At 41.4% G+C, this 24,982-nt stretch overlaps 1 protein-coding gene across 5 annotated transcripts in view; it reads right to left on the reverse strand.

Moving 5' to 3' along the window:
- RALGAPA2 (Ral GTPase activating protein catalytic subunit alpha 2) overlaps nucleotides 1-24,982 on the reverse strand; it is a 299,150-nt gene that overhangs the window by 160,703 nt on the left and 113,465 nt on the right. For all 5 annotated transcript variants that reach the window (XM_061587941.1, XM_061587904.1, XM_061587913.1 and 2 more), the window contains one exon: nucleotides 1,919-2,047. In XM_061587941.1, the coding sequence (XP_061443925.1) occupies nucleotides 1,919-2,047 (129 nt within the window). The remainder of the gene's footprint in view (nucleotides 1-1,918; nucleotides 2,048-24,982) is intronic.

Raw genomic sequence — 24,982 nt, forward strand, 5'->3', positions numbered from 1 at the left:
TGACTTGAGGCCTGCATCTTGAAGGTATCCAGCTGACCACTGGTGGAAACAGGACATCAAACTAGGTTCCTCTGCCAATTTTGGCAATTCCTCCCTCCGACTGCAGGCCCCCACCACACGGCCCAAGCTGATTAGGAAGGCCACCAAGCAATCAGAAGCTTTTCAGAGGGAACAAAGGGCTGCAGGGAGGAGGAGAAACTTTGGATCAAACCCTAGTGTCTGAATGTACACTTCCCAGCCCCTTAATGAAAATAATTATTATCATTTAAGAATTGCTTCCCATGAGGCATACTGATTTACAATGTAATAAAAACATATATAAATCTCTTATATGTATAAAAACAGATACTAATTATCTATAAAAACAATTTTTAAAACCACACACACACATATATATTCACAGAGAATCAAACACATCTGTTTTTACAAAAAAAGATGCATTTGATTCTCTGTGAAAATGCTGTACTTGACTTTTTGCATAACATTTAAAAAAGCATTAAGCTGCTACTTGCAAATCTAGTATCCACACAGGGCGTGCAAGGAAAATATAATAATTTCCCCATTCATATAAAAGTTTCATTCATTTCTTTTTCCATTTTTTTTAGTTTCCTTTGTCCCCCCCCTGCCCGCCCAATTTATTTCACTGGGAGACCCAGACAGTTTTCTGCAAATTTTAGCTTCGGTTCTTTCCATTCAAATGGCATAATCTTTTGAGGCATTCTACCATCCCTCCAAGGATCAGACCTGCTAAATTTTAGATTGAAAATGGGGAGATTTTCTGCTATGCATCTGTCATTTTCACTGCTTTCCTTCCTTCCTCCTTTCCTGTGACCTGTATGCCAGACTGTTTCAATTTTTCCTCCCAAAGGAAACCAACAAAATTGAATCAAACTAATGAAAAATGAACACATTTTTGTTCAGAACTCATTTGTTTGAATTGCCATTAATTTTCATAACTAAAACAAATGAAATTAACGGATCTCACTTGTTTTGTTTTCCATTTATTTTTGTTTTTTAAACCAATGCACATTTGTAGTGTCCAGATAGTGAGGAGGTTCAATTTAAAGATCTTATAAAAGCTTCCCTATTTCAACACAATTATCTCTTCTGGCCTGGACAACCAGCTAAGCTGGAAACAAGAAATATCTAACAACAGAGTAGTTGCTTAGTACTTGCAATCAAAATAGAGGAATCCCAATGCAATCAACATTGCTCCACATGTGTGCTCTAGATGGGGCACTCTCCCACACAGACACTACTATAAAACGTAGTCCTGTTGCTTCCCTTTAGGAACACACACAAGTTCTAATCATTCTAAGCATACTCTGTTCTTTCTAAAGCATATATCATATAAGATCATATGACAAGCTCCCATATCAATAAATGTGTACCAATAAGGCTGACTCCTAATGTGTTTCCCACATTGCTGCCATGTTGTAACAATGTAAAAAAACCACAATGAAGATGCTCACCCGTATGTTTCTGCAAGGCAAACCATATTAATAGTGTATGGTTATTGTCAACAGACAAATTCCCTTAAACAATCCTTACTTTTCATTGCTCCAACCCATTACAGCACATATGATATTCCACATGCAGGAGGACATTTGTAATGTTCATGCATAGCAAAAACCTAATAACATTCTGAAACCAAGCCCTTGCTTTTACAGTGCAAATGTGCTGCAGTATTAGTGGGGATATGATTTCTCACATTTTGTCCTTTTGATGAAACACCTTTGCAATACTAGGATGTCACCTTATCCTATAATTTCACACATCAGCTGCCATGGTGTCTGCCCCAACAGCCCAGTTTCACATTGCACTAATGAGCCAACACCTGTAAGAGCAGAGAAATCTGAACCTTGCTAACAATTGTGCACTCTCACAGGAACAGGACAGTGAACATTGCCATACTTACCTCCAACATGTTTGTACCCAGAACTCTGGCTGCAGCTGTTATGAAGTCTCCTATTAGCAAAGTGAAGCCAGGTAAACCCAAGAAGAAAAAGCAGGGGGGGCAGTGTCTGATCACAGTATGTAAAACATCCTAAAAAGGAGAAAAAGTTGACATTTTAAAACTTGTTAATTTTATTAAGAGGCTACTGGCTACATATGCAAAGCACTTTTCTAGTTGACAGCAGCATCAATATCCTACACCCATACAATGGATTGCATGAAGTACATGTTACACAAGAGGTAAATGCATTGCAAGTACCTCATCTGTTTGAGATTTTTGTTTGGATTTTTTTCATGTGTACTCTTAACACTGGAGAGAAGAGCTACATAGCTTAAAATTGGTTGGTTGTTTTTAAGAGGGAAATTCATTCATAAAGTGGCAGAAAGAGCCTTGATGACATTTGGCTTTTTAAGTCTCTTTAAAAGGAGCATGAATTATCTAGCGCTGAAGTGTTTCTGCCAGAACTCCAGCAAAATGCTTAAAGCAATTGTGGGTAACCTTTGGTCCTCCTGATGTTGCTGAACTACAGCTCCCACTATGCCTAGCCATTGGCCAATCTTGCTGGGTATGATGGGAGTTCTAGTTCAGCAACATCTGGAGGGGCAAAGGTTACCCACACCTGGCTTAGAGGAATAGGAAGGATTCGGAGGAAGCATAGCGCCATGCTATCTTGATCCATTTTCTCATTTTAGGCTTGCCCTTTCCTGTGTAATATTTCCCTTTGTCCTCTTCCAATTACTAAAAGGATTCTTACAACTTACACTAGTCCAGCTCCAGAATTTGAGTTGAGTTGAGCTGTTTGTTCATCTAGTGTAACAGAAGTGGATGGCATCCAAAGTAACAGGGTCAGGAAGGAGGAGGGGAGAACCCCAGGATGTCAAAAGGAAAAAATGTGGTCATGAAATTCCAAAGGATTTATTAAAAATATCAAGAAAAACTGCCCAACGCGTTTCGGCAAAACAATCACTGTCTTTGTCAGGGGTGAATGTAGAAATTCTGTATAAAACTATCCAATAACCAAAAATGTCCCCCCCTCCTTCCTGACCCTGTCATCTAGTGTAGCATTGTCTACTCTGACTAGCAACAATTATCCATGATTTCAGGCCAAAGTATTTTTTATAACCCATTTGATCCTGTTAATTGGGTGTGTCAGGAATTGAACCTGACACTTTTTGCTTTCTAAAGCATGTGCTCTACCACTGAGCTATGGAATCACTGATGTCCATTTGCCCTGCAAATGGGCATCTACAGTTTGTCCTGTATTCACAGCCCAGGAGTCCTGCTTTTCTTTCCACTGTGGTCTGCTCATGTTCTGACTGCTCCAAAAGCCTGGACTTTTAAACGAGAATTAGTCAAATTCATGAAGGATAGTGTAATGACTATCAATGGCTATTAGCCAGGATGGCTATGTTCTGTCTCCACTGTTGCATACCAGTTGCTGGAATCACAAGTTTGGAGAGTGCTATTGCACAACTTGTGGGCTTCTCTTATCTAGGTGGCCACTGTGAGAAAAGGATGCTAGACTAGATGCGCCTTTGGCCTTATCCTACAAATTTTGGTGGAGGAATAGGAGGCATTAGTACAGCTACACCTCCTTGCTTTGCTTCTTGAATACCTTCAAGAACTATCCTTCCCTTATTAATTAGCTCTTCCAGTCTCTTCTTCACGTTCTGCTTATGTCTTCTTGAATGCTGTCATAAGTATGGTGGTGGGGGAAAAGGAACAGGGAACATTGGATTAACCTGAAAAGAAGCCCATCAGACCCTGCTCAACAGGGTTGCTATTTGAAAGGGGGCAGGTTGTGGAGTCTATTTATTTTTACAGAAGTGTAAAAATCCTGTCTTTCTGCCAAGACTTTTGGCTCTACTGAGAACAACCACTTCACCTGAAAAGAAAAATATTTCTTTCTATGTCTTAGGCGCTCCAACCATGTACTGGGACTCAAGAAACTGGACCAAACTGAAAAGGAGGACTTAGTGTGCACCAGCTTTGCCTCCAACAGTTTTGAATTTATCCTGTTTTTTACTGCCCAGGAGTAGTGACATACCCATATCATCTGTCTGAGAAAGGATAATCTCACAAAAACTAACAAAGCAATCCAACTCATGGGAAGCCAGCAGAAGGGGTGCCGGTGGAGGAGCCGCCGAAGGGAAGGTCCGTGCATCCAATTGCCATTCAGGAGCCTCTGGGCTGGCTGAAGGCAAGCTCAGCCGGGAGCTGCATGCAGGGGCTGGAAATTAAAAGTTGGCCCTCCTCTACAGGGGAGTAAGAGCATTCCATAGACTTCTAGTGTAATTATTTTCTTAGACTGACCTTTTCCTTGGTGCAACTTTGGCCTGGATCAGGACATGCAGGAACGTTCCAAATGGGATTTGGATGTTGCATAAGTCCCCCCCTCGGCCCCCCATTCTGACACGCTCCTGGAAGGTCCCTTTTTGGGGCCTTTTCGGGCTTCCCCGTGGACCCCCAGCTGAGCCAGCAGGGTCCTGGCTCTGCCACAGTTGAGCCGGGGTGAGGAGCTTCTGCTGGTGGAGGCTGGCAGAGCCCAGTGGAGCCAGGAACCTGCCATGTGAAGGTCTGCCATATCCACCTCCCTCAGCCCAGCATAAATACGAGTTGGATTGTGCCCTAAATGTTTTAAAGAAGTATTAAGAAAAAGGGCCAGCTTGCATTTGTTTTTTATATCCAATTCAGTTTTACTGTTTATGCTGAAGGAACATAACAATATACTACATTACAAGGAAAAAATGGAAAGAAAAATATTATGAGAAAGCACTAAGAAAAGAACATATTGAAAATAAGAACCTCACATAAAAATCAGTTTCTGTCAAACAAGTTACCCCCCCCAACTTATGTTTCTTCACCTTTAAAGTAAGTTTTTCAATGTGTAAACACTCTACAGGTCTTGCTTATGAGGTTTGCTCTTCAGGACATATTAGAATACTAACCAAAATTGCTGTTCATATAGCTGAAGCATGGAAGTTGCACAAGCTCATATTATCACCAGCCAACACGACACATGTTTTTACACAAATATTGTTTAAAAGATAAATATATTTTAGCATCACAGCAGACAGCATTTTCACCTTTGAAACACTACTCAGGTTAATGTTCAAACTGGTTTTAATCACTTCCTGCGATACGTTTTAAAGGCAATATCAGTCAATGCAAACATTCTAAAAGAATGAGCAGATGGATGCTAAAGCTCATAAAGTGGCTGGTAAACTCCTGTTCTGAAGGCAGAACAAAAGGCCCACCTTTTTCATAATTAAGGGGCTGATTAATGCATTGGGCTCCTCACAGCACACCTGTAATTACTGAGAGGTAAGCATTGTTGTACGCCTACTGTCTGAACAAGCTATATAGCAGCAGATGGGGCTACATCTCTGTTGACATATGCCACAATAAAAAGTCCCGTGAATCGTGGCATGAAAAGCAGCAGAGGACAGAATTTTAAAAGATTAATAAATATGAACCCTTGCTCTATTTTCACTGTAGTTGTGTGACCACACAAAGAAAAACAGCATTTTCAGCTCTCTGAATTTTAGTACAAATATTCTGGAATATGCCCAAGTAGAACCAAGTGAAGTCACCTATATAGTAACTCTCCAAAGCCTTACTACTTCATTTCAAAAATGAGAGGTGATAAGGCTCAAGGCCTCTAATTTCCCCCTTAATCTTGGATATATTTTAGTTATCTGAGATTATTTAGTTGGAAGATAAAGGACCAAAGGGCACAATCCACCAGGATGTTCTCCTGTCCCAGTCCCATTGCAATACAATTGCAAATACCTCCATGGCTGAACCCAGGATTGTCCTCCATTTGCCATCTAAGCTGTGCCTTTTCAACATCATGAACATCATTTTATTGTATTTTTAATTGTTCACCGCCCAGAGAGCTGTTGCTAGTCGGGCGGTATATAAGCTTAATAAAATAAAATAAATAAATAAATGAATTGGCAACAGCACAAAAAGGCATCATACCTCCTCTTTTAGTTATTGTTATGAATAGCTGTAAGATGTTTATTTTGATCCTTATGATTTGATATTGACACACTGCAATGATTTTATCCCAGATGGATTTTGCTAGCTGTCTTGAGCATAGCAATAGAAAAGCAAGATACACATTTACAAACAAACAAAACTGAAGGCTAAGTCCTGGCTCGATCTCTATACAAGTTCAAGGGTGCTACAAGACATTCTCTGCATAATGTCTCATGAGATCTGCTAGTATACCTGCACACACATGTGCACAAACATGTAACTAACATGCATATAAACACGAACTTGGGGAATTAGCAGTACTATTTTTTGGATTGTAACTGAAGACAACTGTGCACACATACGACAGGATAGGGTACTGTCTTTGGAGAGCTAACAAGAAGTACACTGTTGTTGCAGTTGTAGCATTTATTAATGAAAGGATAATGGTGTTTAGGGATAAGATCATGCCAATATATAATGATTTAGAAGCAACAACAGTGGCCTTTGTGGCTTGAAATGCCAATAAAGACAGATGCAGATCAAATAGTATTAATAATATATTGCACAAGTTAACCCACCCACATGTTGCCTAGACCATATGCTTAGTTACTCTTGCATAAACAAAGGAGAAAGACTAGAGGCGGAGATTCACCTTAACATGGAGTAATGAGGCTGAGTCTTAGAAATCTCACTTTTCTATAAGAGTGAAAAAAACCAGGAAAGGAGAAACATTACATTTTAAGCAGTAGTTTCTCCCATCTTGTGAGGGCCAGAGGTGGGCATGATTGTGGAAACAGAAAAGGAAGAGATGGGTAAGGGGAGTGAGATACAGTAATTACCTGTAATAAAGCAGAAGGAACTGGAGGTACACTTTGGATCATGATCTCCAGCCTAGTTGTTATGTCAAAGGGTGCAGATTCACAGGCAGGCTCAGTTGTTTCAACAGAAGTTTAGTTATTGAAGATAATCCTTTCACCTGCCAAAATGGTGGAAGGTTCTGGATTTAACCAGGTGGCTCACTATTCAACTCCAAGTGACTCCCCCTTTTCACAACCATCAGTTCCCTGGATTCTTATGAACCTGACAAGTCTTGGTTCAAAAACAGAAAAAAACATTCCCCTTTCAAGAGGCACTTGAAGACAACTCCAATGGCCACCAGGTAATCCAAGAACAAACTCTGTTTACAGCTCATGGTTTGTTTGAAGAGAAAAAAACCCACAAGTCCAGGTTTGGACATGATGCTAAGCCAGATGCTTAGGTCCTGGCAGTGTGGCAAGAGCAGGAGGGGTACCTGTGATTTCAACAGTGTGCACTAGCAAGCATTCACATTCACCTTTAGTTTAACTATGGTTTAAAGCAACATGCAAATGAGGCCAGAGTAACTTCAGAATAAATTACGAAGATGAGGTTCAATCAACATACAACTGAATTTATATATTCAACATATAGCTGAATTTAGATCTTAAAATGTGTATTTAGAGTACTGCATACCATTAGACAAAGCAGTCTAGTTATAATATAACCTGGAAGATTTAAAGCAATAAGGAGTTTTGATTCTAAATAACTGACAGAGCTGAACTATAGGCAGTAGTTAGAGGTAAGCAAGGATCCAAGGAATCAGAGCAGAGGTGAAAATTGCAGAAGCAGAGCTAAGGAATACACAGAACCACACCAGATCCAGGAAGACTTTGGGTTAGGACCTTGCCTGAGCAACAAACAGGAAGCTTTTTATAGTCCCTCCTGTCCAGAAATACTCAATGGAAACTTTGGTGGCCCAGGCTAGTCAAAACCTGAGGGTTTACTGACAGGAAGAGGCTGCAAGATAAAGTTCTGCCAGCTCATCGCAGGCAGTAGCACACAGATCTGAAGGCTCACTGGTCTATCCCTGGATTCTCCTGGGAAAAACACATTGTATAGTGTGAGAACAAAGTTTCTAATGACTCTCAAGGTTGATTCTGAAAGAGAGATGCCAAAGCTCACATCTCCATGGAACCTGCATTCTCTAATACTTATTTATTTTATTAAATTTCTATCCAATCCTTCCTCCCAAAGGAGCCCAAGGTGGCAAACATAAAAAGTTAAAATAATACACTTTAAAACAAAATATATTTTAAACATTTTGAAACAATTTTTAAAAAACTACCGTATATTCCGGCGTATAAGACGACTGGGCGTATAAGACGACCCCCAACTTTTCCAGTTAAAATATAGAGTTTGGGATATACTCGCCGTATAAGACTACCCCTGCTTATGACATGCAAGCGATGTACCTTACCGGCGATTGGCTGGTTGTTGTATACAAAGCCTATTGTGCGAAGGCAAGAATGTCTTTGAAGTCAAGACTAGGGGCGTCAGGCCCCTCCCACTCTCCAGTTCATTCTTGCCTTCGTACGAACAAGACTGAGATCCTATAGCGTAGCTAAGTTTTTTCGTCTTTGTTGTGTATTTGTCTGACAGGGTGCGGAGGTAGTGTACTTGTGTGTTTCCCAAGTCCCTCCCTTCCCCTGTCTTTATTTTCACTGCTTTTTTCAGTTCATTTTATTTCTCGGGCAGTTTATTTTCCCCGCTGATTGTCTCACGGCTCCTAGAGCGACCGCGGCTGCAGGTCTCTACGGCTTTGGCCGTTTCTGAGTTTTTCTTCCCGAGCTCCGTCACAGTCTTGGGAGCTCGCGACTCTCCCGGAGCGGCTTTTCTCGGCTAGGCTGCCTCGAGCCGCGTCCTGTGGCGTCGTTGGAGAGACCGCGGCTGCGGTTCTCTCTCAGGCGGGAGCGTGCGGCTGCGGCTCCCTGCCTTTCCTCACCACCCGATTTTAGTATTGCCGCCCACGAGAGCCTGTGGCTGCGGCGCTCTCGTTAGAGTGATTTTTTCCTCAGCCGCACGCCGCGGCTTTAATTCCACCGCGGAGAGCTCTGCAGTCGGCTACGACGGCTGCCTGTCCCTGCTGATTTATCCTTCTCAGTTTTCTCCTGCCAATCCCTTCTGGGATTTTTGTTTTTTCAGAGCCGCTAGTGCGGCTATCGGCCCCGCGGCTGCTCCTGCGAGCCTGTGCTGGGCAGTTTCTCCCCAGTTCAACAGCATACGGCCGCCATTGCCCCTTCTTCTCCGTCATTTTTTGACTTAATTTTCCCGCTCTTTTTCAGCACCCGCCCTATAAGACGACACCCGGCATATAAGACGACCCCCGACTTTTGAGAAGATTTTCCTGGGTTAAAAAGTCGTCTTATACGCCGGAATATACGGTACTTTTTTTCAAAACTTTAAAAAAAAACATCTAAAACATTTGAAAACACCTAGAACATCTAAAAACAATGAAAAGCAAACACATTCTAATCATATGCTAATTTCAAGGTTCACATGGAAACAGTACCCCAAAGCTGTGCAATTGTTATATAGAAGCAATGGAAAAATATTCTGTATATATTCAGAAACATTTTACTACTTCAGAATGGAATATAACAGAATGGATGGAAAATACATTCCTGATCTACGCCCTTCTGGAATTGTGATCTGGAATGAATGCATATCACTTTCTATATCATAGTTTTCCATATTTTAATTTTTTACACATTATTAGCCTAAATCTGCAGTCCTATGCAGACTTACTTACAAGTAAGCCCAACTGCTCTAGCAGTACTTCTGAGAAAACATCTATACTGCTTTGTTTAGGTAGGAATAATTTTACTTGTTTTTATCATTGTAACTATTTTACTTGTTTTTATAACTGTATATTATATTGTTGTAACCTGCTCTGGGACCTTGTAGTGAAGGGCGGTTAAGAAATCTTATCAATAAATTAATCAGGTTCTGGCTGTAATAATGATGAAGGAATCATGCATAATCTTGTCCTTCAAGCCTGCACAATTACTCCCTTCTTGTTTATGACATTAGTTTAGCTTACTGGAAAGTACCGTAATCTTTTCTCTAGGATAAACATGCTACACTTTTCAAGCTCAGACTCATCTTTGCTGACTCCTCTGAATCCTCTCCAATTTGTCTGCACGCTGTGTAGCAGCTGGTAACTTAAAATGAACAAAATAGCCCAGCTAAGTACTGTAAATACAGGGGCACTTGGGTGACTTGTTTTCATATGCTAGTCTGTTATCATTGAACTCAGGAGAACCACCCTTTAAATACAAAACAAAACAAAGCCACCACACTTGTCAGTGGCACAAGTGCTTAGGTCAGGTATACATTTTGCATTTCTGCAAATAATTAGAGTCTGAGTATTTGATGACGATTTTGACATAGTCATATTCCTAATGCTTTTAGGGCAACCTACAGTGTTAAACAGTAGACAAAAGCAAGCTAGAAATTTGACAACCAGCTTCAGTACATGTTTTCTATTACATGTACCAATTTTAAGTTGAAACTTCTTCAGCCTCTGGCACAAGGCAGGACTATGCAACATCAGACCCTCAAGGTTAAAGCCAAACAGATAGTAAGTAAATCACACAGCAATTCTCAAGCAAACACAGGGCAAAAACGATGCACTAAAACTGATAAAATATAAAAAGGTGGCTCCCTATGTTTTACCATCTCCCAGAGTTGCTTGCCTGCCTGTCTGCCTAACAGCCAACTTTCGCACCTAAAGTTGCTGAAGAGTAGGAATACTAGGCCCCATTATGTCATACGTGCATTTTGTGTTATTTTAGCAAGTTGCTTTGAGAGCTTATTTAGCTGAAAAGTGATTATGGCTGCAAACCTGTACACACGTGAAGAAGTAAGTCCTCAATGAAATCAATAGAGCTTACTTCTCAATATTTATGTATTTATTGATCACCTTCCACACAAGCATCTCAAGGTGATGTACAATAAAAAACAAACAAACCTAAAAACACTATAAAAGAGACACTTATGGCAGAGACCCATTCATCCCTCTGGAAAAGCCCATTGGAACAAAAATGTCTTCAGTTGCTTCTAGAAAGTGCAGAGAGTGGGCATCTATCATATCTCGACAAGAATGCAATTCCACAGAACAGGGCCCAGCCTCACTGAAAGCCTGCTCCAAGTTACTGCAGGCTTCACTTATCTTTATATAACATGTATAAAATTGTGCTATAATAACTGTATTACATCAGGAATCTTACATATAATAATAATAACTTTATTTCTACCCGCCCTTTTTCCAATAGGACTCAGAGTGGCTTACAACTAAAAACACCACCATTAAAACATACAGAGTATATTATTAAAAAAGAATTAAACTATGAGAAAAATTAAAACCATAAAACATATGTTAAAAACAGCAGACAATTTAAAATGATAAGACCATATAATGTAGTCACCAATCCTAGGACACTTAATCCTAGTCGTTCTCTATCCCAAATGCCCGTTGAAATAAAACAGTCTTTACTTGTCGCCGGAAAGACGGCAAGGAGGGAGCTAATCACACCTCACTCGGAAGGGAGTTCCATAGCCTGGGGGGGGCACCGAAAAGGCCCTATCTTGTGTCCCCATCATATGTACTTGCAAAGGTGTGGGGAGCACAAGAAGGGCCTCACCTGAAGATCTCAAATCCCGGGCAGGTTCATGTAGGGAGATACGATCTGCCAAATAGCCTGGACCTGAGTCGTATAGGGCTTTGTAGGTCAAAACCAGCACTTTGAATTGTGATTGGAAACAAATTGGCAGCCAGTGGAGCTGCTGTAACAGGGGGGTTGTATGATCCCTGTAACCAGCCCCGGTTAGCACTCTGGCTGCAGCTCTTTGTACCAATTTAAGTTTCCGAACAGTCTTCAAACGCAGCCCCACGTAGAGCGTGTTACAGTAGTCTAAGCGGGATGTAACCAAGGCATGCATCACCCTAGTCAGATCAGGCAGACCCAGGAACGGGCGCAGTTGGCGCACCAGTTTTAGTAGGGCAAATGTGCCCCTCGACACAGCAGTAATCTGGGCCTCAAAATTCAAAGCTGAGTCCAGTAGTACACCTAAACTGCGAACCTGAGACTTCAGGGGAAGTGCGACCCCATCCAGTACCGGTTGAATCCCTATTCCCTGATCTGCCCTCCAACTGACCAGGAGTACCTCTGTTTTATCAGGATTTAATCTCAACTTGTTTGCCCTCATCCAGTCCATCACTGATGTCAGGCACTGGTTAAGGACCTGTACGGCTTCCTTGGCTTCAGGTGGAAAAGAGAAATAGAGTTGAGTGTCATCAGCATACTGATGGCACCGAACCCCAAAACCCTGGACAACCTCTCCCAGCGGTTTCATGTAAATGTTAAATAATATGGGGGACAAAACTGAACCCTGAGGGACCCCATAGGTCAATGGCCAAGGGGTCGAGCAGGAGTCCCCCAGTACCACCTTCTGGGTTCGGTCCTCCAGGAAGGACTGAAGCCACTGTAACACAGTGCCCCCAAGTCCCATCTCAGCAAGGCGGCCCAGAAGGATACCATGATCGATGGTATCGAAAGCCGCTGAGAGGTCCAGTAGAACCAACAGGGACACACTCCCCCTGTCCAGTTCTCTGCGTAAGTCATCCACCAAGGCGACCAAACCCATCTCTGTCCCATAGCCAGGCCTGAAACCAGATTGAAATGGATCCAGATAATCCGTATCATCCAAGAATCTCTGGAGTTCGGCGACCACCACACGCTCTATTATCTTGCCTAGAAATGGAGTATTGGAGACTGGCCGGTAGTTACCCAGTACAGAGGGATCCAGGGAGGGCTTTTTCAGCAGTGGTCTTATAACTGCCTCCTGTAAGCATGATGGAATTCTGCCTTGTTGTAAAGAGGCATTAACCACTCCCCTGACCCAATCGACCAGTCTCCCTCTGGTACTTTTAATGAGCCAGGAAGGGCAAGGGTCCAGCAAACAAGTGGTGGCACGCACCACTCCAAGGATCTTGTCCACATCGTCGGGCAAAACAAGTTGAAAAGAATCCATTTTAATTGGACAAACAGGCACCAAAGTTACATCCTCAGAGACTGTATCAATTTTAGCATCCAAGTCGGAGCGAAACTGAGCGACTTTGTCTGCAGAGTGCCGTGCAAATTCTTGACAGCGGTCTGCTGAGTGATCAGAATTACCCTCATGGGGGCCAGAACTTAAAAGCCCCCTAACCACTTGAAACAGTTCCGCGGGACGGCTCTCAGCAGACGCAATGGAAGCCGAGAAGAAAGATTTCTTCTTAGCCTGCACTGCCTCGTAGGCCTTCAGATAGGTTCTAGCCCGAGATCAGTCAGCTTCGCTCTGACTCTTCCACTAACGTTGCTCTAGTCCCCGTCTGACATGTTTCATCACCACCAGCTGCTTGGAAAACCAAGGGGCTGGTTTGGCTCCACTCCGAAAGAGGGGACGCTCGGGAGCGATTGTGTCCACCGCCCTGGCCATTTCCCTATTCCAGAGGTCAACCAGGGCTTTGACAGGATCGCCTGCCAAGGTGACAGGAAAAACTCCAAGAGCCGTCAGGAAACCATCCGGATCCATCAGCCTCTTGGGACGGACCATTCTAATCGGTCCCCCACCCCTGCAGAGGTTCTGGGTCCCAGTGAGTCTAAACCCGACCAGGTAGTGATCTGTCCATGACAACGGAACCACCGCAAGTTCTTCCACACCAAGATCACCATCATCCCGACCAACACAGAAAACAAGGTCGAGGGTGTGACCAGCAACGTGAGTAGGGCCAGATAATACTTGGGACAGACCCATGGTTGTCACGGAGGCCATGAAGTCCTGAGCCACTCCCAACAGAGCAGTCTCAGCGTGGATGTTGAAGTCACCCAGTACGACAAGCCGAGGGGACTCCAACACCTACCCCGGCTAGCTCAGGTAGGGAGACTGTGGAGCAGCAGGGTGGGCGGTACACCAACAGAATCCCTATTCTGTCCTGGCCACCTAACTTCACGTACACACACTCGAACCCTGAGAACTGTGGGAGAGGGCACCTGGTCAGGGGAATGGTGTCACGATAGACCACTGCGACCCCACCTCCCCGTGCCCCAGGTCTCACCTGCTGCTGTACTGAGAAACCAGGTGGACAAAGCTGGGAGAGATTAACCCCCCCGCTTCATCCAACCAGGTCTCCGTAATACAGGCCAGGTTGGCATGCTCATCGAGGACCAAATCCTGAATGAGCATCGATTTTCCATTCACTGACCTGGCATTTACCAGCAGCAGTTTCAACCCAGGGACACTGTCACCGAGACCATCCAGGTTGTTTGAGCGGGAAGACAGCTTGGGGGTTATCAACAATCGGTTACACTCTACCCTCCCTCAATAGCATGGCTGTCTCCCTACTTTGTATCTCCCTCTGTCTTCAACAACATTAATGGCAGCCCCTTGGATTCCCTCCTTTACCCCTTGGATCCCCTCCTTTGCCCACTTATCCACAAACTTAAATGACCATCCTACGCTAGGGAAGTGGGACAGAGGCAGTCAGGGAGAAGGAACGGTATGTGTCAGCCTACAAACATTAGGGGGAAGACACTTTAGAGGGGCTAGCGAAGTTGACGGGATCGGTCCTTGACATCTAGCTGGTGATTCCTGTTCTGTATTCTCTAAGTCAGACCAAGATGAGTCAAAACTGGTGTTCAAAGATACCCTGCGAGAACAAGCACTGGACAGGGTAGGAGTGGAATGAACAGTCTCAATATAATGGTCATGTGGAAGAGAAGAGGTATCCTTCACATCTAAAGGAATTTGAGATTCCATCCTCACATGCGGAACAGGTGCAGCTAAAGTCATCGATGCTTGTAAGCGGTTGAACAAAATATACAGTCTAGAAATGACATCCTATTGGGCACGTACTGGAAAAGTAGCAAAATTAGTAAGGAGGAACTCCTCTTCCTCACAAAAGGAGCTAATCTGTTTTTCACTGATATCAGTATGAGATACAGTCCCTTGGGTTGAGCCGGAGCTCCTCCTAATAGAAGAGGAAGTAGAGACCAAGTTCACGTCTCCAATGGGTGTCAAAACCTGAGGTAAAGAGGAAGAGTCAGCTAGTCTTTTCTGGGGACTTAATGGGCGTAGCAAATGACCCTTCGTCTGGGACTTTTGCACCAAAGTCAACAGTATAAACATCTGATGTTAAGGAAAAAGGCTTCCGAGGTGGAAATAAAGGCTGTGGGTCTGCTATATTCCGGAAGTGTCTTTGTAAAGCTATGCCGTGTCTATATAAGAGATGCCGTTTCATACGTAGAAGGCTAACTGGCTCTGAATTCCTAAAGGTAAGTAAAACTGCTGATCTTGTAGAGGTATTACAAAGATGTTCCACCTTAACAATATCCGATGTCTTTATCTGGACCAGATCCAGTGATTGCAAAAATTTAAAAATACGTAACTTCTGCATAGCATAAGAGTCTCTGAAGTTGATCCCACAATAATTAAGCAGAACTATTTTATTTTGGCTGTACTGTAAAATCCAATGCTTTCTCTGCTCCGAGAAAATTCTCAGCTCTGAGTGCTGCATACACGATAGGTTCTCACGGGCTTATATTAACGGATTCACAGGAGAAGGAATTATCTCAGGACAAGGCATAGAGGGTAAGCCATAGTGCTCCTGGGTCTGCGAATCTTCTCTAAGAGAGGTCCGTGAACTTTTTTTAGGAGAGCTCTTAGGTTTAGATAGCGTCTCCAGAATTTTAAACAATTTAAAATACTTCATTTTTCTAGTTCTCGGTAGTTTATACTGCTTAATATTTTTGGATTTTTTCACTTTTGAAGCCACTTTAGGTTTAGGACGACGTTTACGTGGTTGAATTATGGGTTGAATGTCTGTAGAATCATCCTTCTTAAAATGTAGGTGTATAGGCTGAATATCTGCAAAATCATCCTTCTTAAAAAATAAGTGTAATTTTTTTAATTCATCAGTGAAGGTCGTTAAAAGATCGTTGGCCTCCCTAATAAAGTTTTTAATACAAACAATCTCTCCTGAGATTATTGCCAGCTGGGATTGATTCCATTGTAGCCCATCAGAGAGATGGCTATGAGGTTTGGCAGTCTTTCCCAGAAGGGAGCCAGAAGAACACGAAGACCAAGGAGAATCAAGTAAGGCAGAGGAGTTCAAAACCTCATGAGTAAACCCAGTAGGATTTAAAACTGCCGAGGAGTTGCAAGGGAAAGCAGGTAATAAATTTTCTGCCTGCTCTAGTTCCATGGCCAAATTTTGCACAGGAGAAAAATGAGAGATTGGGAGTCCGCTCAAAGTTTTCGAGTCCACAGACCAGTCCAAAATAGCCCTAGTAGGGATACTAGCTTCGATATTATGAGATGGGTCAACTAAATGAACATCGTCTTTTATTTTTGAGCCAGCAGCTGGGGAGGTTAACATATCAGATTGCACCTCAGTTGTGTTTGACGAAAAGAAATGAGTAATCTTTAATTGCTTCCCATCAGTTAATAACATTGCTGTAGACCCTTCTAGCTGTATCCCCTGGTCTTTATACATTCTCCTTGTATAAACCATGATATGGGGAAGATAGCTTTAAGAAGAAAGAAGTAGCTGGTAATTAAAAAGAAAACAGCTAGCTATTAGTAGCTGGTGGGTAAGCTGTTGCTGTGAACGTCTTGGAGGAAGGATGGGGTAGAAATATAACAAAGAAAAAAAATCAATAATGGGCAAGAGAAATGCCTAGGTTGGTTGATATTTAGTATTCATATTGCCTTGTAACCCATTAGCAATACACTGCATCGTTATTTTGCCATTTTAAATTTGTTTTAAGGCTTTACCGGCATGCTTAACAAGCTTGTGATTAACCCAAATCATCTTTTTTTAAAATATATGCAATATTTTTGTTCTGGTAACCACCTTTCTCTTTTTGACAACATGCCTGCTATTTCATATACCAGTTTAAAAATATTATTAGATACAGATTTGGCATTCTAGAGTTTGTTTTATTCAGGATGCAATTCTGCACCCAGTCATGCATGTTTAAGTGCCAGTGATATAAATAGCAGACAGGTGTGCACTACTCCATGCAGGACTGCATCTTATAAACTTTAAATCTTTTAGTCCACTCACAACAAAATCATGTTCAGTTTAATTACCACGATTGAAAAACTAAGTAACAGTCATTGGGTATTTATCAATCTAAAAACAGATCCTGTTTTTGTATACAATAGCCCCACTTCATCTGTTTGTGCTTTTTCACATAATCCAAATGTTATATACTTTGTGTTAAGGCATACAGAACATGATCTTCTTCCTACAGCAGGTATGGGGAACCTGTGGCCCTCCAGATGTCATTAGACTTCACCTCCCATCCACCCCAACCGGCATGGCCAGTGGTTAGGGATGTTGGGAGTCCAACAACATCTAGAGGGCCACAGATCCCCCATCCCTGCCTTGAAGTAGCTTACTGAATTCTGGTTTTCTACTGTTAGTTAAACTCAGCAATTTTGTCTTCAATTTTAAGCCTTCCGGTTGTATTTAACATTATTCTCACTTTTTGTATCTTCTACAAAATTTTATGAGAACATAATTAGTGAAACTGCTGACCATCAGCAGCTAGGACAGACCTCTCAAGAATGCAATTTATTTTCTCCTCCCGGTTTGACACAGATTCCCTGATCATTACTGTTTACTACTGTAAGTGAAGCCTAGTTCTAACTGGAAGTGGTAAACATGTCCCTACACAGTAAGCTGTATCATATCAGATGGACGTTGAGGGCTCACATGATGGAGTGCTTCTACTCATGGAAAACTAGCATGTCAGGGATTAAGCTAGGCTAGCACCTCTACCCAACATCTAGATTTTTTGTGCAGGGAATTATTTTTTTATAGACAAATTTGCATTTTTACATTTTATAACCCAAGACACAGGTTGACCACCTCAATGAGAACAAGGCCTGAGGATTTCAAGCAAACTGTGATCTATTTTCTAACCTCTTTCACCCAGTTATTAAAATATCATGGATATTAGGAAGCTTTGGATTCACACAGTCCCACATAGCAATAATCATAAGATATGTGCAACTGTAGCCTAACTCAGGAATAAAAGCAGTTGTGCAAATCCACCCTGAGTTTAGCAAGATTTAGGCAAATCATATTTGAAAACTATACACCATTTTGTTCTGGATCACTTTGACTAATTATTCAAAGGTTTGTTCTAACAATTTGTAAAGGTCAAAGGTATGCATTATCCACATGTCATCCTCCAATGGAGGCACCCCTTTAGGATGCACAACTTAACATGGTGAGGGGGATTGAGAGTGTTGAAGAAGCTGAGAGCAATGCTGTCAGGAGTCTAGACGAAGAGGCTAGACTCCTAGCAGAGGCACCCAAGGCGGAATGGTCAAAGCTGAGACACCAGACTAAGATGCATCCAAACTCAGAGGAAGGCAATGGTAAACCACCTCTGAATACCTCTCACCACGAAAACTCTATGAACAGAGTATCCAAAATACAACATGAGATAGTGCTGGAAGATGAGACCCCAGGTCAGAAGGCACTCACCAAGCTACTGGGGAAGAACAGAGGACAAGTACGAGTAGTGCTGTTACTAATGACGCAGCTGGGTCAAAGCAAAAAGGAAGCCCAGAGGCTGATGCACACAGATGCAAAAGGTGAGTCCGGAGTTGTACGACGCACACAATAGGAACATGGAATGCGAGAAGCATGAACCAGGGAAAGTTAGACATTGTCAAGCAAGAAATGGAACGTATCAACATTACAATACTTGGAGTGATTGAATTAAAATGGATGGGCATGGGGCATTTTCAATCAGGCAACTACAAAATATTTTATGCAGGAAATGAGAAATCAAGAAGAAATGGGGTTGCTTTAATAGTGAGAAGTGATGTAGCAAAAGCAATTAGGAGTGAGTGATATCAATGAGATTAAACGGGAAACCTATTAACATAACCATCATCCAAGTCTACGCTCCAACGGCAAACGCAGAAAAAGAAGCATTGGAGAAATTTTTCGCAGAAGTACAGGAGGAATTTGATCACACACCAGAACAAGATGTTCTGATAATCATGGGGGACTGGAATGCAAAAGTAGGGAACAGAGAAGAACTAGGAATTGTGGGGAAATGGGGCTTAGGAGACAGAAATGAAGCAGGAAAAAGACTTATTGAATTCTGTGAAGCCAATAATTTGTTTCTTGCGAACACATTTTTTGAGCAACTGAAAGATGTGGACATCACCAGGTGGTCAATATAGGAATCAAATTGATTATATAATTGGTAACAGAAGATGGAGAAGTTCCATACTTCTGGCAAAAACAAGATCAGGAGCAGACTGCAGTACACACCATGAACTAGTCTTATCGAAAATCAGAGTAAAGCTAAAGAAGAAGAACAAAGCAATCGTAATGCCAAAATAGAATTTAAATAATATCCCAGAAGAATATAAAGATCAAATAAGGAACAGATTTGAGGCTTTAAACTTAGTTGACAGAGAACCAGAAGAACTATGGAGCAAAGCAAGACATTATCAGGGAAGAATGCAAAAAGACAATACCTCTAGTTAAAAAGAGAGAAATATCTCAATGGATGACTGAAGAAATTCTTAAAATGGTTAAAGAGAGAAGGAAAGCAAAAGCAAAATGCGATAGAAACACGGTCAAAACCCTAAATGCAACAATACAGCAACTAGTATGTAGGGACAAAGAGAACTATTACAATAATTATTGTACAGAAATAGAAGAGGACAACAAAAAGGGAAGAACAAGAGCCCTATTCCAAAAGATTAGAGAAATGAAAGGAAATTTTAAACCAAGTGTAGGGATGTTAAATAATCAACAGGGGAACACACTGACCTACCGAGATGAAATAAAAGGAAAATGGAAGCAATACACTGAAGAACTCTGTAAAAGATATGCCAGAACGACAGATTCATTCATGGAGGAACCCTATGATGAAGACAAAGAAAATTTAGAATGTGAGGTAAAAGCTGCTCTTAAAATACTTGGAAGAAACAAATCACCAGGAACAGATGCCATACCAATAGAGTTGCTACAAGTTACTGAGACTGAATCTGTCCAAATTCTGACAAAACTTTGTCAACAAATATGGAAAACTAAACAATGGCTCACAGACTGGAAGCGTTCACTATATATCCCAATTCCAAAGAAAGAGGATCCCAGAGAATGCAGTAATTATTGAACTATTGCCTTAATATCCCATGCAAGTAAAGTAATGCTCAAGATTCTACAACAAAGGCTCTTACCATATATGGAGCAAGAAATGCCAGACATCCAAGCTGGATTTAGAAATGGAAGAGGCACCAGAGATCATATCGCAAACATAAGTTGGATAATCAAACGGACCAAAGAATTTCAGAAGAAAATCACCCTGTACTTTATAGATTACAGCAAAGCCTTTGACTGTGTATAGCATGAAAAACTATGGAATGCTTTAAAAGCAATGGGGGTGCCACAGCATCTGATTGTCCTGAGGCGCAACCTGTACTTTGGACAAGAGGCTACTGTAAGGACAGAATATGGAGAAACTGATTGATTCCCCATCGGAAAGGGTGTGAGACAGGGATGTATTTTATCACCCTATTTGTTTAATCTGTACGCAGAACATATACGGAAAGCGTGATTGGAGCAAGATGAAGGAGGTATGAAAATTGGAGGGAGAAAGATCAATAATTTAAGATATGCAGATGATACCATACTACTAGCAGAAACCAGTAATGATTTAAAATGAATGCTGATGAAAGTTAAAGAGGAAAGCACAAAAGCAGGACTACAGCTGAACGTCAAGAAGACTAAAGTAATGACAACAGAAGATTTATGTATCTTTACAGTTGACAATGAGGATATTGAACTTGTCAAGGATTATCAATACCTCGGCACAGTCATTAACCAAAATGGAGACAATAGTCAAGAAATCAGAAGAAGGCTAGGACTGGGGAGGGCAGCTATGAGAGAACTAGAAAAATGCAAAGATGTATCACTGAACACCAAAGTCAGGATCATTCAGGCCATGGTATTCCCAATCTCTATGTATGGATGTGAAAGTTGGACAGTGAAAAAAGGAGATAAGAGAAAACTCAACGCATTTGAAATGTGGTGTTGGAGGAGAGCTTTGCACATACTATGGACTGCAAAAAAGACAAATAATTGGGTGTTAGAACAAATTAAACCAGAATTGTCACTAGAAGCTAAAATGATGAAACAGGTTATCCTACTTTGGACACATCATGAGAAGACATGATTCACTAGAAAAGACAATAATGCTGGGAAAAACAGAAGGGAGTAGAAAACGAGGAAGGCCAAACAAGAGATGGATTGATTTCATAAAGGAAGCCACAGACCTGAACTTACAAGAACTGAACAGGGCGGTTCACGACAGCTGCTCTTGGAGGTCACTGATTCATAGGGTCGCCATAAGTTGTAATCGACTTGAAGGCACATAACAACAAAAATCCTCCAATGGAACCTTTTCAAAGATAAGCCTTTGTGGCTCAGATTTATGCAGCATGTTCATATTGCAGATTAAAACTGAGTCAAGGTAACCAAATATATTTGACAAGTTCTTTCTGCTAAACGTTTCAAATATTTAATGATAAAAATCTGCATTTTATGAAGTAATATGGTGAATTGGCAATTATGAAGAGATTTTGCCTCACAGGAAAGCAGCAACCTGAACATCTGTTTAATGTAAGTGATTTTGCAACAACAACAAAAAATCAGGTAGTTCAAATATACAAGGTTGTTTCCTTTTCTTCAAAGTGCAATTCTATAAACGTAAACAGCATTCAGAAGCTCACTGCTTAGTAAATCAATCATTTTAATTGAATGCTAAGTACACAGTAACTGGAAAACCATAAGCAATAAGGAAGGCACATGGTGATGGCAATAGAAATTGATTTACAATTTGCATGGGTCCCCCCTTTACCTGTTTCATGATTTAGCTATAAATGTGTAAAATAATTTTGGGTGATTATGGTTGTAAATTATTCAACAATTACCCAAAATGAAAATTCAAAATGAGGGATTTGTCTGGAAGCATTTCTATTGTTTACATGATTGCAGCAGTATAATTTAGTGAAGATGTTGTTATGGAAAAGGGCAAAAAGAACCATTGCCATTCAAAATGATGCAATCTAGTGTCATAAATGGGAGGAAAGATCTACTTATGCCACAATAAAATGGATTAACTTTTTAAATGTCTATATATATTGTTACCAAAGTATTGGTGATATATTTAAAAATATTCACTCACTTGATTCAAGTTCACAGAAAGGCCAGTTATAAAAATACTCCTTTCCTATTCTTGTTCAAACTATTGCCATGCATATATGTAACCTGATAACCCACCATCTGTCCCTAGAAAGACCTCACCATGAACAAGCTGGTATTTTTGCAGATTAATTCCTGCCCCTAATTATGTAGAAAAGGACAAAATTTCAGTCACTGGAGCTTAGCATATTTTCCCTTCTTAAAAACGGAAAAAGACATTTAAATTAACTGGCAGTTGTGGTGGTATAGTGGATTTTTAGAACTACTCACCACTTTCCTAATTTAAGATTAAACTACACAGTTTATCATTTTTTTGTTGCAGTTAAGTATTAAAAAAAATCTCGATGAACATAGTAGCCAAGCAAAGTCAACAATTAAGATGGCTAACCAATCAGTCTATTAAAATACAATATACCTAAGAAACTACTTAGAATCTCCCAAAAACATGGATAAAATTTTTGTCAAGAACTAGTATTATGTGGAACAAATGATCTGTCTTTTATCTCTATGACAAATTTGCCTATTTTCTTGAACACTGTCTCCATTGTTGGGCATCTTAAGTTTATAACGTAAGATTTACTATTTTCTCCACACATTTCAGTTTAACATTTAGCTTAGGCTGCTTGTATAAATTACCTGAGCTAAATTGTGAGGAAGTTGACATAAAAGTTTCTATTGTGGAATTAATGTCCTTAGACCCTAGTAGTGATACAATTATTTCCCTGAGCCTTACAAACAAAAATGAACACTTTTGGCCATTTTTCTGACAAATTGTAAAGCATTATATGCAAGGGTGTTATTTGCATAATGTGGCTATCAAGGCATTAGAACAGCCTTTCCCAACCTGTGTGCCTCCAGATGTTGTTGGACCACAACTCCCATCAGCCTCAGCCATGATGGGAGTTGTGGTCCAACAACATCTGGAGGCACACCGGTTGGGGAAAGGCTGCATTAGAATGTGGCAGTTTATACCATAGAATTCCAGAGGCCCTAGTTCTGATCAAGAGTGCAGTGTGATTTCGCAACAGAAATGAAATGATGCAATGATTGCATAGGATTTTCACTTAACCATGAAGCTTGTTACTAGAGTAAACTAAGAAAAGGAAAGGTCATGGCAATGGCAAAAATAAAAATAAAATTATTATAAATCCTTTTGAAGCATCAAGAAACCACCATACATTCTGCACTGAGAAAAATGTCCAGAAATTACTGTCGCAAAGTTCTGATAGAGAGGCTTGCCTGTCACCTACATTAATACATTTCCAGTTCTTGAGCTTTTACTAAGGGATTTAATTCCTACATTTATTCTATTGATTTATGTGTTTTTGTGTTTTGTTTTTAATTATTTTATGGTTGATTGTAAACTGCTCTGGTAACCTTTGTATTGAATGGTATAAAACAGCGGGTGAAAGGGTTTCTGATATATATACAAAAATGAATAAACAAGCTGCCAAAAACGATCCAAATGGATGAAAGATACTCTGATAAACTTGCTGCACATCCTATAGAATAGGGGTCGCCCACCTGTCACCCACCAGCCAGCTGCAGGTATGCTTGGAGAAGCAGATGATCTAGATCCATTCCTGTCTGGGTTCCAGCCTTGTTTTGGCACTGAAACAGCTTTGGAAGCGCTGACTGATGACCTTTATCGGGAGAGAGACACATGCAAGGAGACCCTGTTGGTTCTCCTTGATCTCTCAGCCACTTTTGACACCATGGATCATGGTATGCTTCTGGAGTACTGAAGGACGTGGGAGATACTGTATTACAGTGGTTCTGCTCCTACCTGTAGGGCCGCTACCAGACAGTAGTACTAAGAAATTGTTGCTCGGTTCCATGGCTTTTGGGCTGTGGGGTATCACAAGGGTCCATTTTGCCAACTACGATACTTAACATCTATATGAAATGGTTGGGAGCTGTCATCCAGGGATTTGGAGCACACTGTCGTCAGCATACTGATGATATGTAACTCTATCTCTTTATTCCATCTGAATCAGAAGAGGCTGTGAAGGTGCTGGGGCAGTGTGTTTAGAGGCAGTGATGGGTTAGATGGGGGCCAAGAAACTGAGGCTGAATACTGGTAAGACAGAAGTGCTGTGGGTGGTGGTTCTCGTGTCTGGGAATTAGGTGTACGACTTGTTTTAGGAGGAGCTGTACTCCCATTGAAGGAACAGGTTCGTAGTCTGGGAGTACACCTGGATTCCAACTTGTCATGAGAGACCGAAATGGCTTCTGTGGCTAGGAGTGCTTATGCCCAGCTTAGGCTGATTCGCCAGCTATGTCCGTTCCTGGAGCTGGATAGCCTGGCCCCAGTTGTCTAGGTTCTGGTGACTTCCTGTTGGACTACTGTAATGCACTGTATGTGGGGCTGCCCTTGAAGATGGTCCAGAGGCTGCATATAGTGTATAATGAGGCTGTTAGGCTGGTAAGTGAAGCAGCCCGAAGGGGCCATATGTCACCGCTCCTGAAAGCAGTGCAGTGAGTTGCCAGTTAGCATTAAATGGCTTGGGACCCAAGCACCTAAAAGAGTGTGTTCTCCAGTATCAAACATCTCAGACCCTATGGTTGGCAGTGAGGCCTTGTTGGTGGTACCACCCCAGGAGCTGCCTGGTTAGTGCTGACCCATGACTGGGCCTTTTCAGTGATGGCTACCCATTTGTGGAATGCCCTCACCAGTGTATGTCCCAAACATTAATGAATTTTAGGAGGAATTTGAAAACATTCCTGTTTACCCAGGCATTTGATAGTTGAAGGAGACTGTTCCTGCCAACCTGGATATCGCTGGACAAAAAAATGTTTGTATCTGGAACTGTTTATCTGCAAATGGTTTTAGAATGTTTTTAATTGTTTTTAGAATCCTTTTGTTATTGTTAAATTGTTTTGTTTGTTGCCCTGGGCTC

The sequence above is a fragment of the Rhineura floridana genome, chromosome 1 (genome assembly GCF_030035675.1).
Source record: "Rhineura floridana isolate rRhiFlo1 chromosome 1, rRhiFlo1.hap2, whole genome shotgun sequence".
NCBI lineage: Eukaryota > Metazoa > Chordata > Lepidosauria > Squamata > Rhineuridae > Rhineura > Rhineura floridana.